Here is a 12,532-nt window from a genome sequence, read left to right as displayed (position 1 = left end):
CCTGTGAGCCTTGGGAGGTCCTAGCTTGTACAGTCACGTTCTTGTGACTGCTGCTGTCCCGCATCCCGAAAAAGGCCAAGACACTACGGATGTGCAGATACATACCCGCTCTTCACTGTTGGCGTTTTCCCCTAGACTACTCAGAACGTTCTCTACGCGGGCCAGGCGTCCCGAGAGGGAGAGCAAGAGGTTCACCACCTTATCCAGATCTCCAATGAACATCTTGTACTTGTCAAACTCGTTAGGTTTGCATAGCGTGCTGATCAACAGCTCCACCTCCTCTCCAAGAGCATTATTCATCTTAATGTCTGCAAGCAGGCCCTCCTTGGCTTCCTTCAGGATTTCCAGCTTGTGGGTCAAGCTCCCGATGAGCTCAGCCTGTCAGAAGGGAAACACATTGCCACACTGGTCACTACCATCATCATCCAGCTGTATGGATGACGACACAAGAGGATACGGGTACAGTTCCTGAGGAGCGGGTCGAGTCAGCAACAGCTGACAAAGGAGATATTAAGGAGGAAAAAGAGAAAACTCTGGAATTCCACATCTAGGTGATAATCTGAATACCCAGTCAGGCTCCATGAAGATATATTTGTTCTACCATCAAGGAACATTTATAAGAGAGACATCTGATCTGGTGTACTCTATTCTGATAATACACCAGCTGAATAGTGTATCATATTCCCAGCTACCTACATCTGAGAGAGTCAGGTTCTTTAAACTCTCCGAGTGAAAAAAGCTACAGCCACATCTCCTGCATATTCCCCGCTCCCTGCCCCAGCCTGAAATGTCTTGTTTGGATGTTGTATTTTTTACAACACAGAACTGTACAAAACAACTGGCAGAAAAATGAATTTAAGCGGTATTAATGGCATGACAGGAGGCTGAGCTGACACTTGCTAGTTACACACGGCTAAGCAAGACAGAAGGAACTGCTAAATATTTCTTCCTCCTATAGTACGGTGAAACTACTGACTGCTCCTCACTGGGCCGCTTCCGTGTTGAGGTGCAACCCTCAAATTCAGCCGTGACCCAAACTCCCTGCCTGTGCAGCACCGCCTCACACAGAGGCATCAGCAGGCATTTACACCAAAGATGCTCTAGATTTACTTACTGACTGAGGACAGACATGGACAGCACACATCCCTTTTGTGAAAAAGCTGGCAACTGTTTCACTGATGAAGAAAAAGAGGCCCCCAGGGTTCGGTTACTCCAGAAATAGCAGCGCTGCACATGTGCTGGAGATCCTAATTTCTGTTACGATGTGGGGGAAAGACACATGCAAAAGCAGAAGTCTATGGCCTGGGGCTTGCAATTCTTGCTTCCATTTACTCAGAACTGAGAGCGCAGAGAGCAGGAAAAGCTCTTCATACAAGGGTGGGTTCTTTTCAGCCTCTTCATGCACTGCTGAGGCACCCTTACATGTATGTTAATCTACTCTGCACACAAACACCGCAGGACGAAATAGAAGTAAATCACGAGGTTGCCTGAAAATATTCTTTCAATCAAAACTGAACATTTCAAGTAGGAAGGCAGTCTGCTTCAAAGGAGAAAGGATCTCCAAAGCCAGGTCAGGCTGGGGTTGCTCTGAATTGACCCTTATCCCTGACCCCAGGAGTGCCCTGTCAGAGGGGCATGTACGGGACCGGTTTCGCAGCCGGGAAGTAAACGGCACTGCTTGGCCAGACACCACTAGATGGTAGACTTTGTGTGCGTCCTCAGGAGCGCACGGTTTTGTGGCTGCACTACAGTCCACTGCAGCTCCCATATATACGCCGAGGCTGAATAAAATGTGAGTAATATTCTCTTAAGACAAACGTCAGCTACCATGAATGCTAAGTCATGGCATTTGTTAGCAGGGTAGTTCATGGGGAGAGGAGAGCAAAGGTGGTACGAGATCCCACCTGCTAGGATAAGGGACAACCAAAATTCTGGTACTTGGATTCTCCCCTCAGTAGGACAGGCAGCACCCAGAGACAGGAGCCAGCGCTTGCTCTTCCCTGTGCTTATGATGCTAATGCCACCTTCAAAAGAAAGACTGGAGGTGCTTGCTGGTCCATTACTGGACCAAATCCTAAGCAGCAAAAGAAGGGATCCCTTTTCAAGGATTGTGCTGCCAGGTAGGAAAACTATAGCAGGACTCTATGGGCTGGACACAAGGTCTGGCATTAACCTCGACAGGTTTTCAAGAGGACTGAGCTGCTGAGAACTGGCAGTTGTTCCTCCCTGCTCTGGGAGCTTTGCTCAAAGTGCAAACCTGCCCTCCAACCCTAGCAGGAGGCTACAGGACTGCTGGGAGTGATGTACCTTTGTTCTGAAGGCATGGGAGCTGGAGGGAGACTGCGAAATACTTTCTCTGTGTTCATTAATCAGTGACTCTCCTGCCATCCCGAATGCCAACCAATATAGCCCCTCTGCAGACTACAATGGAAATGAGCTTGCTTTACCCAAATGACCTCTCAGAGTAGCTGCCTTCTCAGATAATGCCTATGCAAATGCTCTTTCGCCCAGACCATGAACAAACATCCCAGGCAGCCCTTGCTGTCTGGGCCTAATCACTCCCATCTATTTCTGGTTTTCCATGTAAATGTAACCTTGGAGGCCCGGGACTTGCCCTCCGTGGTAGGCTCACATTTACTTTGCAAGCCTGTCAGATGCTTGCAGCCCATCCGCCGACTCCTTGGAGCAGCACCCTCATCTCATTTGATCCCTCCCTACCTTTCACGTTGGTTTAAGCACGCAGCTGGTTTGGAGGTGAAGAGCACCCCAAGAATCGATTGAATGCTAAAGACATAGCAGAGGCTGCCGCTGCCTTTGATGCTGGGCGCTCTGTAGCCAAGGGCTAAAAAGCAGCAGACAAAGGCCTTAGGCAACCGCTTGTGATGAGCCACGCACGCATGATCTATCTGTGCAGACCTGCTACCCAGAATCTGCGCAGGACCACAGAAATAAGAGATGGCAGGCACGGAGCGTGTCTAACCCGCTCCAGCGGCACGGTATGACAGCTCCCAAAGACCTGACACGGTCCCACCCTCACCTAAAATGTTCCACAGAATAGGGCTAATCCCCCCGCTTAGCTGGTGTATAAACAGCAGGGAATACGGGCCGTGCTGCTCTGTCCAGCAAATCTACGGGCGGGCAGGCACTCGGCTTTTGACACGAAGGTCGTAGGTGTGTGAAGGGAGGCGCAGACAGACAAGTATCTGCCTGTGGCTCCCTGGGATTTGTGAGCTTCGCAACATGTCTGTAATTACCAAGCAACCAGTGTGAGGCAACCACAGGGGCAAATTAGAAGGCCCCGCAAAAGCCCTGGAAGGCAGAGCGCCCAAGCCTACAGCAAGAAGCGCAGGGGCCGTTCCTCACTGAAATGGAGCTGCAGTAAGAGAGGGAAATGTTTCCTCTTCTCCCGCCCTGCTCTCCTCCCACCCAAGTCATCACATCGCAGTTGTGCTGACTGAGCTGCACATGGCTTTCAGCAAGTCAGTGAAACAATAAAGTGTGGGAAAAAGAGTAACCAGTGGGTTTTTTGGAGGCAATGAGTGCAGACAGCAGGTAAAATGGGTAAATTGGATTCACTGAAGAGAAAAATCCTAGGGCGAAACCTCAAGCACTCAGCGCAGTCATTAGCTGGACTCCGTTCCTATTTCTAACCTGAGCTGTCCTTGCTCAAGTGACTTCACCTCTCCCTTTTCCTTCCTCGCCGCGGGACAGGGACTGCTTCTTACAACCTGTGCGCTCAGCGTTCGGCGCAATACAGGCCCGCCTCAGGGTTGTGCAAGACTTGCACTCAGATCTGCAGTGAGGACTCAGATGAGCTCTCTCTGTTCCATCTGGGTCACCATAACGAAGCTTCGCAGGTGGCCTAGATGCACCCAGCCCCAACGCAACCTGGGACTGCCAAAAGCTGACATCAAATAGAAATACACTTTACTTGAGGGCTTATTATTATTTCAGGAATGCAACCAGCAAATGGTGGTGTGTGCTGAGTTTACCTTCTTCTCATTGATGTCCAGCAGCTCCTCTTCCTCACCCACTTCTTCCGGCAAGTCCTTGATTTTATTCAGCAGTTCTGCTTTGGGCGCTGAAACGCTGTAATAAGCAGGGCAGGTGACCAGGGTTACCGGAGCTTCCTTTTCTTCTCTCCTGTACCACAGTGAAGAAAAGGAGGAGTTCAGCCTGAGCCTGACCTTTTCCCATGCCTGGATCCACGGTTTTCCAGTACTCCGGTACCTTCCCAGCGTTATGAACCACAAAGGAAATGGCGATTCCTGCCATCAGAGGGTGCATGTCAGCTGCTTTCCTATCTCTCCCCTCCGCAAAACAGCGCAGCCGCTCTTTTTAAATGTCGACTGGTTAACAACTCTGTACAGGATCAGATCCCTGCTGAAGGAAATCAGCACGGCTCAGCCGGTGATGGCTAGACTGACCATCTCAGCTGGCATGATGCACTACAAGTTATTTCTGTATGATTCTCCAGCTGTCACCTGGGAGTCTCTATCTTAAAAAAACCACACTGGAGGACTTGGGCTGATCTTTGAATCCCCCTGTAGTAAGTAGGTGCCCCCATCTCTCCTTCCAAAATTTAGTCTCTCATCTTTCTGCCCACTGCTGATTTTACTCTTGTATCTCTGTTACTGTGCTCTGGACTGAATTGCTTCAGATCACAAAGGTTAAGATAGCGAAATCAAATCACACCGCCAGAGCTGGTTCATTTCCTGCCCTCTTATCAAGCTCGGCATGGTTTGCTACACAGCGCAGAGAGGTGGGCTCAAAGGCCACACGTACAGTCGAGCTCACGAGAAAGGGCATTCAGCAACGCCCTGCCGGTCCTCACGGCTGGGAACTGAGGAACTCACTCTCTGCCAGCATCCACCTATACAGATGCAGAAAAATTCAGCACAGGCTTGTCCTTAAAAGCAAACAACAGCGAGTTCTGCTGCCACATTGGCCCACAACCCAAACAAGCACTGCTTACGTGTCCTCTTCCACTGCTGGCCTGCTAGCTGTCTTCTGCGTCATCTTCCTTTTCATGTTGTTCTCCTTCAGCAAGCTGGTTCCACTGGGGAAAAGGCCTTCCATTAAGTCCATGGTTGTCTTCATTCTGGAATCGGGATCCAGGATATCAGCCAGCGACTTGTCTTTATGGACAATTTCTTTCGCTAGAGCCTCTGACTTAATATCCTCTGGGCTCTTTTTCTTTGCCTTCACTGGAGATGCTGTGCTGAGTATCCCGGAGTCCAGGCTGACGTTTTCTGACTCTCCGGTGATGACCGCTGGCTCTCTGTGGCTGCCTTCAGCTTGAGTTATGGGCAGCCTATCAGCGCTTTGAGACCCTTCAGAAGAAGCAGGTGACTGGTGCTGCTTATCCACAGCAGATGGAGAGCCAGTCCTCTTTGACGCAGGTGGCGAGAGGGGCCAATTGTTTTCACTGATATTGGTGCCCAACCCTGATATCTCCCTCTCGGCCACGACTTTGGGAAAGCTTCTGAAGCTGCTACGGACAGAAAAATTTTGTGAGATGTGAAAATTTTTGTGAGATAAACTTACCACATAGGACCGCTGTGAACACATGGTGAAGGCCTAAGACAAGTGAGTTTTCCTTCTCTCTCACTTACTTTTGTCTCTTACTTCTCACTTCAGCACGGAAAGTCCCAGAGCACGAGGCTACTGGCACCAGCAGCACACTGTCCCCTCAACCTGGACACTGCTGCTTTGTCCCTCCAACACAGAAGGAACTAGAGAGCAGTAAGTCTGTTTGTTTTCTGCTCACAGGCTGGGGACACGGAGTCTCACCACCTGGGAGTACCACCCTGAGCAGTCTATTCCCATTTGTTCTTTTCACGTTGGAAAAGCCAATCAGTACCACAGCTCTGGCCAGATCCTTCCCAGATGGAAACCAGAGCAGCTCCTTGGGAGCGAGGGAAGCTGTGCCGAGTTAAACCAGCTGGGCACCAGGCCCAAAGTCCTATCCTCCAGGAAAAATCCACTCCAGTGTTACTGTGACATATTTGTGTTGTCACTTCTTGGCAGATGGTCACTGTTTCATAACAGCATTATTTTGTGCCAGCTTCCAAATGTATTCTGGGAAACTCTAACTGTTTGGAAAAACTGTCATGGCTTTTCATAGGTCTCTCTCAAAAACCCGTAACTGGAAGGAGTCAGCAGCCATTTTAACTCTTTGTGCTGGAGTGAGTAAGAAGCAACTCCACTGAAATCCATACAGTAACTGCAGGAAGAACGAGACCAGGATAGTTTCCCACCCAAAACCCCCTTTGCCTTGCTGGCTTAGCACCCGTCAGCGCACCTGCTGATGGGCCGCAAAGCCTTTTGCCTTCTTGCCTGGTGCCCTGCCCCGGCCCTGGCAGCCAGCTAAGCCTAGCAGCAGCGACTCCGTCTGTCTGTCTGTCCCTCTGCCCTGACAACCTGTGCGCTCTGCAAGCTTCCCCCCCCGGCCAGCAGCTGTGGGTGGGTCGTCGCGGCACGCTGAGCTCAGTCCCGTTTGTCTGGAGCCCCGCATATCTTACTGTATATGGCCCTACGACTCCCCAGACGCTGCGTTACAGCCCTCCCTTACCTCACTTCAGCCTCCTCTGGGAGCCCGGTGGATTTGTCTCCAGCTGCCCCCTTCCCCTCAAGTGCCACCGGTGGGGGAGGAGGTGGGAATTCCTCCGTGCCGTTCGCAGAAGTGCAAGAGCTCAGCTCAGGAAGAGGACGGGATGGCAGTGGGGGTGAGAAGGATGGAGCAACGACACCGGGCTGAGAAGGCATGACAAACACCTCGTCGTCTTCATCGTCCTGCGGCAATGGTGGGGGCGTAAGCTGCAGGCCCGACTCCGAGATGCGGAGATGGGTTGTCCCCTGGGGAGAAGGAGTCTCTGGGTCAGAAGAAGTGCTGCTCTGTGTCGGCAGGGACTGCCACCTCTGGGAGAACTTTGACACAGCTGCTGGAGGAGACACCATAGCCCTTGGGTAGCTGTTGTCTTTGACCGAATGAGCCCACACCACTTTGGGTGGGAGGGATCTGTGAGGCAGCCCGGCTTTCCTTCTCCACATCATTTCTTCTGTGGGAGTCTCGGGGGATCTATCCTGGACAGCATCCAAGGATTGTGTCTGAATATCAGCGTTCCCCTCAGGGGGAACAGCATCTCGTTTGGCATGGTGCTGTCTCACAGCCTGGCCATCACCTGCGCTCTGGAAGTCTGAGGGGGTCTGGGTGGGCGTATTGGGGGAAGACTGGCCAGATCCAGGAGTAAGGTTAAGGAACAAGGGCTTAAAGCCTTGCTTTTGCTCAGGATAGTGACTCCTTGCCTCTGTTGGGGATGGGACAAATGCAGAAGTCCTGCTATCCGGCCCGGAAAGTTCTGAGAGCTTATGGTTCTCGGTCAGCGCGGCAGACCCGGTGACAACCTCGCTGCTGCGGTGAGGATGGGGAAAATAACTTGTGAACACCATTTTTTCTGAGTGGTTTCTTTCTTTCTTGCTGAAAGACCTGAATACCAAGAGACAGACCGTAAGATTAATAATTAATCAATGAGCAAGACAAGCTATTGTGCATCTCCTTAATGAGCAAATTATGCAACCGTATCAGAGGCCTGGGTCAGTGCGTGCTGATCTAGGTGAGGTGCAGTTGTGTTTTGAAACTGGTAGTAAAATCCAGTCCACTAATGCTAGGGTCATAGAGCCAGATCCATTCCCACTCACCGCCGCCCATCATTTTCAGCGTGTGCTGGATCACACACATGTGTGCACATGGAGCAAGCGTCACAGCAATAACTTAATAAAAAAAAATTAGGAAAACCTAAATGCCTGGCTTCCTTTCCAGCCTGGCTTTGAATTGTGTTTGTTACAGACAGGGCTAGTAGTAACCGCTGTAAGATAGACTACTAGACTCCTGACATTATCTACCGTCAAGCTTCATTCTCAATTGCTGATTATTTTAAGAATGTCAGCTTCATGGGCCAAAAATTCCCATAACGTTATCTGCTCCTTTTGGAAAGGTGCCATTAAAACGATTCAACTGTCTCCAAGAACAAAGTGAGGCCAAAACATGCACTGTTTTGACTGCAGAGAAAAAGAAAAAAAAAAAACCTCTTGCTACCTTGGAATCCTGTTAGAAAAAAGAGCTCTGCTCAGACAGGACAGTGTTACAAAAACCAACGCCGATACACTTCAACTGCAAATGGATGTAAAGGCTGCAAAGCCAGCAGATTGAATTATTCTTTCTAGGTCTTTTAAGACATTCTCATGTGAGCCTGAGAAACAGTGTCTGGCCTTTGGAGTGAGGATCCCGCTCAGAAGACATCGCCAAGCCTACTTGCCCATACAGCTATTTAGCTGGAAAACAAAAGGAGCAGTAATAATAGCGCTAGCAGATGCAAGAGAAGATGGCCTAAAAACACGAGGCTGTACCATAAAACAATAAAATACAATAAAGCTCTGCTGCCAATACATTTTCTGTTCTTGAGATGCACTGTTCAAATAATCCAACGCTGCCAATCTGTGATGTTTGGGCCCCAAATTTGCTCTCACACGTCCTGGTACAAATTAAGAAGAGCTCTGTCAAAGACGTGGGTCGTTCCGGCTTTATTCTGGTGTAACCCAGAATAGAATTTGGCAGCCTTTGCCTGGGGGTGGGGAAGCTTCCCAGACAGACTGCTCTTGGTATTGTCTGTGGTTCCTGGACAGTAGCAATGTGTATTCTTTTCAGATGCTCAGTGTTTGTCAGAAACACCAGATGGTAATTCTCTAATTGAAAGATCTCTCCTACTGTGGGAGCAATTGTGGATTCTGAAAGGGGTGGAGCAGTAACTGTTCCCAGCAGTGCTTACGAGACAGCTCGTGTATGACACCTGGGGAGGAGCGGAAGAGCGCACACTGTAAGTCACGCAGCACGTGTGAGCGGACCAAGTGGTTGCTGACCAGGGTTTCCGTAACTTCACCACGTGACAGCTTTCCTCCTTGAGCAGGAGAGGTGGCAGGGACGGTCCCGTCTCCTCGCCAGCACATTAAGCAGCTGCGTCCCCAGGGAACCCAGAAGCATAATTCCTACTGCCTGCGATCGCCTTCCCTGAAGGGCCCGTGCACGGAGTACACTGCAGACAGTGATAGGATAGTGATGGTGAGACGTGAGAGGACCAACTGGAAAACCAGCTACTTTGGGCTGACAGTCACAGGACAAAGACTGCACCTCTTACGGGATGATTACAGATGCCGCAATAATCCCGCATGAACCAGACTGTGAAATACTCACTCACACTGGGGCAGGGGAACACTCAACAGTATCCTAACAGTGGAGCTCCCTCTGTGAACCACCGACACACGGGTAAGGTCCCTGCCTGTCTGTCCCTTTCAGTCTGCGGAGCATTCAGATCTCCTTCTCACTGAGAGGTGAACGTAAAACCTCTGCCAGCTTCAGCAGTGCACGATCAGAGGCCTCTGCCTTCCAAAGCTCATTCCCATTCTCTCTCAGGTCATGTTAGGTGCAGTAACATAAGAAAAATCACTCAGCAGCTGAGGCTCACAGGGAGTGGCCTGCAGCCCGTGTAGTGGGACTCTGTGTCCTGAAAGCCAAGAGCTTTTTCCTGTCTTCTCCCATCCTTTCATTCTATCTTTTGGGAAACCCAATTCTGACCAAGAAGGGGAAGCAACCTCACATCTCCCAGAAGAAACGTGCTGGCAGAGCATGCAGGATGCCTACACAGCAGAAACGTCATAAAACTGTTAAGTGAATACCAATAATCTTTGTGCAGTGAAGCAGGAAAATGAGAAACCTACATTTCGTGCCCCAATAAACTTGCTTTCTGTCTGGGTGTTCAATTCCGTTACTTGGAAAATAGGTTGGGGAAAAAAAAAAGGAAGCAGCAAGTAGTTATTGAGAAGAATGATGAAATGCCGTCTCTGGAAGAAACGGGGAGGCAGGATGAACTAAAACAGCTGTATTGTTCTCTTAGGAAAAAAAAAGGAAAAAGTTATTCCAAATCAAAGTAAACGAGTGTGTTTTCAATAATCATAAAAGGCTGTGCCTGAAGGCAGACTGAGGCCCTCTGAAACAACATTTATGTCTTCTTAGGGGGAAAAATGGCCAGCCAGTCAGAAGTAAGATCCAGCTAGACTAGGAGCCTCCCTCTACTTCCAGCTGTTGCTCCCTGACCCGGAGCTGCACGGGGAAACCTCTGGAGAGAGCAGCGTTAACTCCCGCTGTGACAACAGAGTGGGCTGGCATTACTGCGTGTTTGTGAGAAAGAGAGCTCCTTCGTGAATAATTCTTCTAGTCCCTCTTGGCGGTTTTTACTGTCATATGAGTTAGCTGTTTGGGCACTCAGGGCTTAGGGCAAGCATCTATTTATTATTTAAATGTAAATACAGCAAGATCAACTTCAGTTCCTAGTTAACTTCAACACAATCCACTGCTAAGTGGATAGTTACCTAAGTCCTAATATGATGAGTTTTGTGATTACACTTTTCGATTTTTAAAAACATTTCTCTCTCCTCTGTTGCCGAGCAAAATATCCTGCCTGCCCAAAGACAGCAGCCTAACCCAAGCTCCCAGTTCGGCAAGATAAATGAAATCTCCTGGTTTCAGTCCACGCAAATGCTCACTCGCTTTTGGGGCGGCAGCACCCTGGACTGGAGAAAACCAGGCAGAGTGGGACATCAAGGTGCGTTTTCCTTTAGAGGCCTTCAGTTACGATAGCATCTGGATGTGAGTTCCAACAGCAGATCAAACATGTTTTGGAAGTTACGTAACTGGGAATTTGCGGCAGAAACATGCTCCAAGACAACACGAGGAGGACTTGCTAGTGAATTAATGTCTATTGGGGAAAAAAAGAAAGCTCGCAGCAACTTACTCCTCCTAACTCTGCTGGGCACAGCACACCCAGAACTTTGTCCGGGCAGATGTTTTCTCTAGTTTGTCACAATCCATCTGTTTACACAGACAACACGTGACAGCTGCTGCTGGCAGCAGGACAGCAAGAGCTGACCCTGCAGTGACAATGGGGACATTAACATGCACCTACCTGGCTCCTGCGCTGACCGCATAGAAAGGATCTCTCACCACGGGGCCAAATTCACTGCTTTCTCTTCTCAGCAGCTCCTGGAGCGCAAAGACAGGATTAGCAGCAAGCAGAAGGCAAAATAAAATAACAAAATAACAAAACGCTGATGGTCCCTAGTAAGAAGAGAACACAGCACGTGCCATGTACAGATGGGAGGAAAACTCTAGCGTGGGGTACCGCTCTCCAGCACCCCACTCCTGCTCAGAGGACCTGTCTGCCTTTTCCTGGATGGACTGTGGACCAACAGGCAGACTTATTCAGAGCAATGCTTTTTTAAAACCTCTGAGAAGTCCTTGCCTTTTCGAAGAACATGCTCAACGGTATCAGCAGGACCTGGGCATTCGCCTCTGTTTTACATGCAAGCAAGAAACTGAGACACCACTGCAGCAGCCTCAACTGGGGAAGCTAACCAGTGAACAATCTGTGCCCAAGCCCAGTGCCAAAAGAGAAACACTGCAGATGCCACAAAGGTTGGACACTCCAGCCACAGCCAGAGGTGCTGAAAACCATCACAAAGTCCGGCACTTGGTTCTTCTGAAAGCCGAAGCGCAGAAACCACCTCCTCTTTGGGTGTTTATGTCATCTAAAACCAGAGAAATTTTGCAGCTGAAATACCTTTGCGAATCTGACTCCCTCTGCCCTAGAGCTCCCACCACAGGACACCAGACTATTATGAGACATGAAAGCAAATGCCAAGCCTTCTTTTGAAGAGGTTAGTATTTTCTCCCTACGATCTTTCCAGCAGAGCGCATTTCAGTGCCCCCCTTCCCCGCACCCTCAGTAATTTGCTTTTTTGGTCAGTGTTGCTGCAGAGGGAGGGTGAGTGCAGCTCTTGATTTAGGAGTCCAGGAGCTGAGATATGCAGGCTGAGACAGACTGAAAAAGCAGAAAGGAAGGCAGGCTAAGAATGCGTTCTGAAGCCTGAGAGCTAATAATTCCACATGGCTATCAATTTCCTTATATCTTTAAACAAATTCCTGCAGTGACATGGCAATGTGATTTATACGCAGCCTGAAAGGAACATCAGGCACTGTACACAAGGCCCTGGAAAATACACAGAGAGGCAGAGAAATCTGCTGCTACGCTGGAAATAAACACTTCCTACAAAAAGTCTGAAAAGGCCAAACGAATTTAAAAAAAAAAAAAAATCATCCCGTTGCTCTGGCTTTGTCCTCTGCTTTTAGAGCTGCGGTTTCATATTGGAGGCAGATCAGAAACAATCCCAATTAAGAGAACACTTCAACATATACTTCCCTTTCAGACAGACACTTAGAGATCGGTGTACATATCTGAAGTCAAACAGCTTTCTTGAACTGGGATTTAAGAACAGGATTTTCACAAGTGCCTCGCTGCCTGTGGGACTAAATCCTCAGTCCAGAAGTGGACACAGCTAAATCACTCAGAAAACAGCAGTAGGGGCTCTCCCCTCTTCTACACTTGAACTAAGACCCCGTGAGCGGTCTGCGCTGCTGCTC

General features: G+C 49.4%; 1 protein-coding gene across 4 annotated transcripts in view; it reads right to left on the bottom strand.

The window, feature by feature from the left end:
* The window catches only part of SHROOM3 (shroom family member 3), a 141,190-nt gene that overhangs the window by 1,538 nt on the left and 127,120 nt on the right, over window positions 1–12,532 (bottom strand). For 3 of the 4 annotated variants that reach the window (XM_086747207.1, XM_086747209.1, XM_086747210.1), the window contains 5 exons: window positions 11,019–11,095; window positions 6,575–7,489; window positions 4,976–5,494; window positions 3,993–4,143; window positions 106–378 (listed from right to left, as the gene is read on the bottom strand). In XM_086747207.1, the coding sequence (XP_086603333.1) occupies window positions 106–378; window positions 3,993–4,143; window positions 4,976–5,494; window positions 6,575–7,489; window positions 11,019–11,095 (1,935 nt within the window). The remainder of the gene's footprint in view (window positions 1–105; window positions 379–3,992; window positions 4,144–4,975; window positions 5,495–6,574; window positions 7,490–11,018; window positions 11,096–12,532) is intronic. The other variant, XM_086747208.1, reaches the window with a different exon arrangement.

Source organism: Chlamydotis macqueenii, chromosome 4 (assembly GCF_036417535.1).
Source record: "Chlamydotis macqueenii isolate bChlMac1 chromosome 4, bChlMac1.mat, whole genome shotgun sequence".
In the NCBI taxonomy this organism is placed as follows: domain Eukaryota; kingdom Metazoa; phylum Chordata; class Aves; order Otidiformes; family Otididae; genus Chlamydotis; species Chlamydotis macqueenii.
This window is presented reverse-complemented; position numbering and strand designations above follow the sequence as displayed.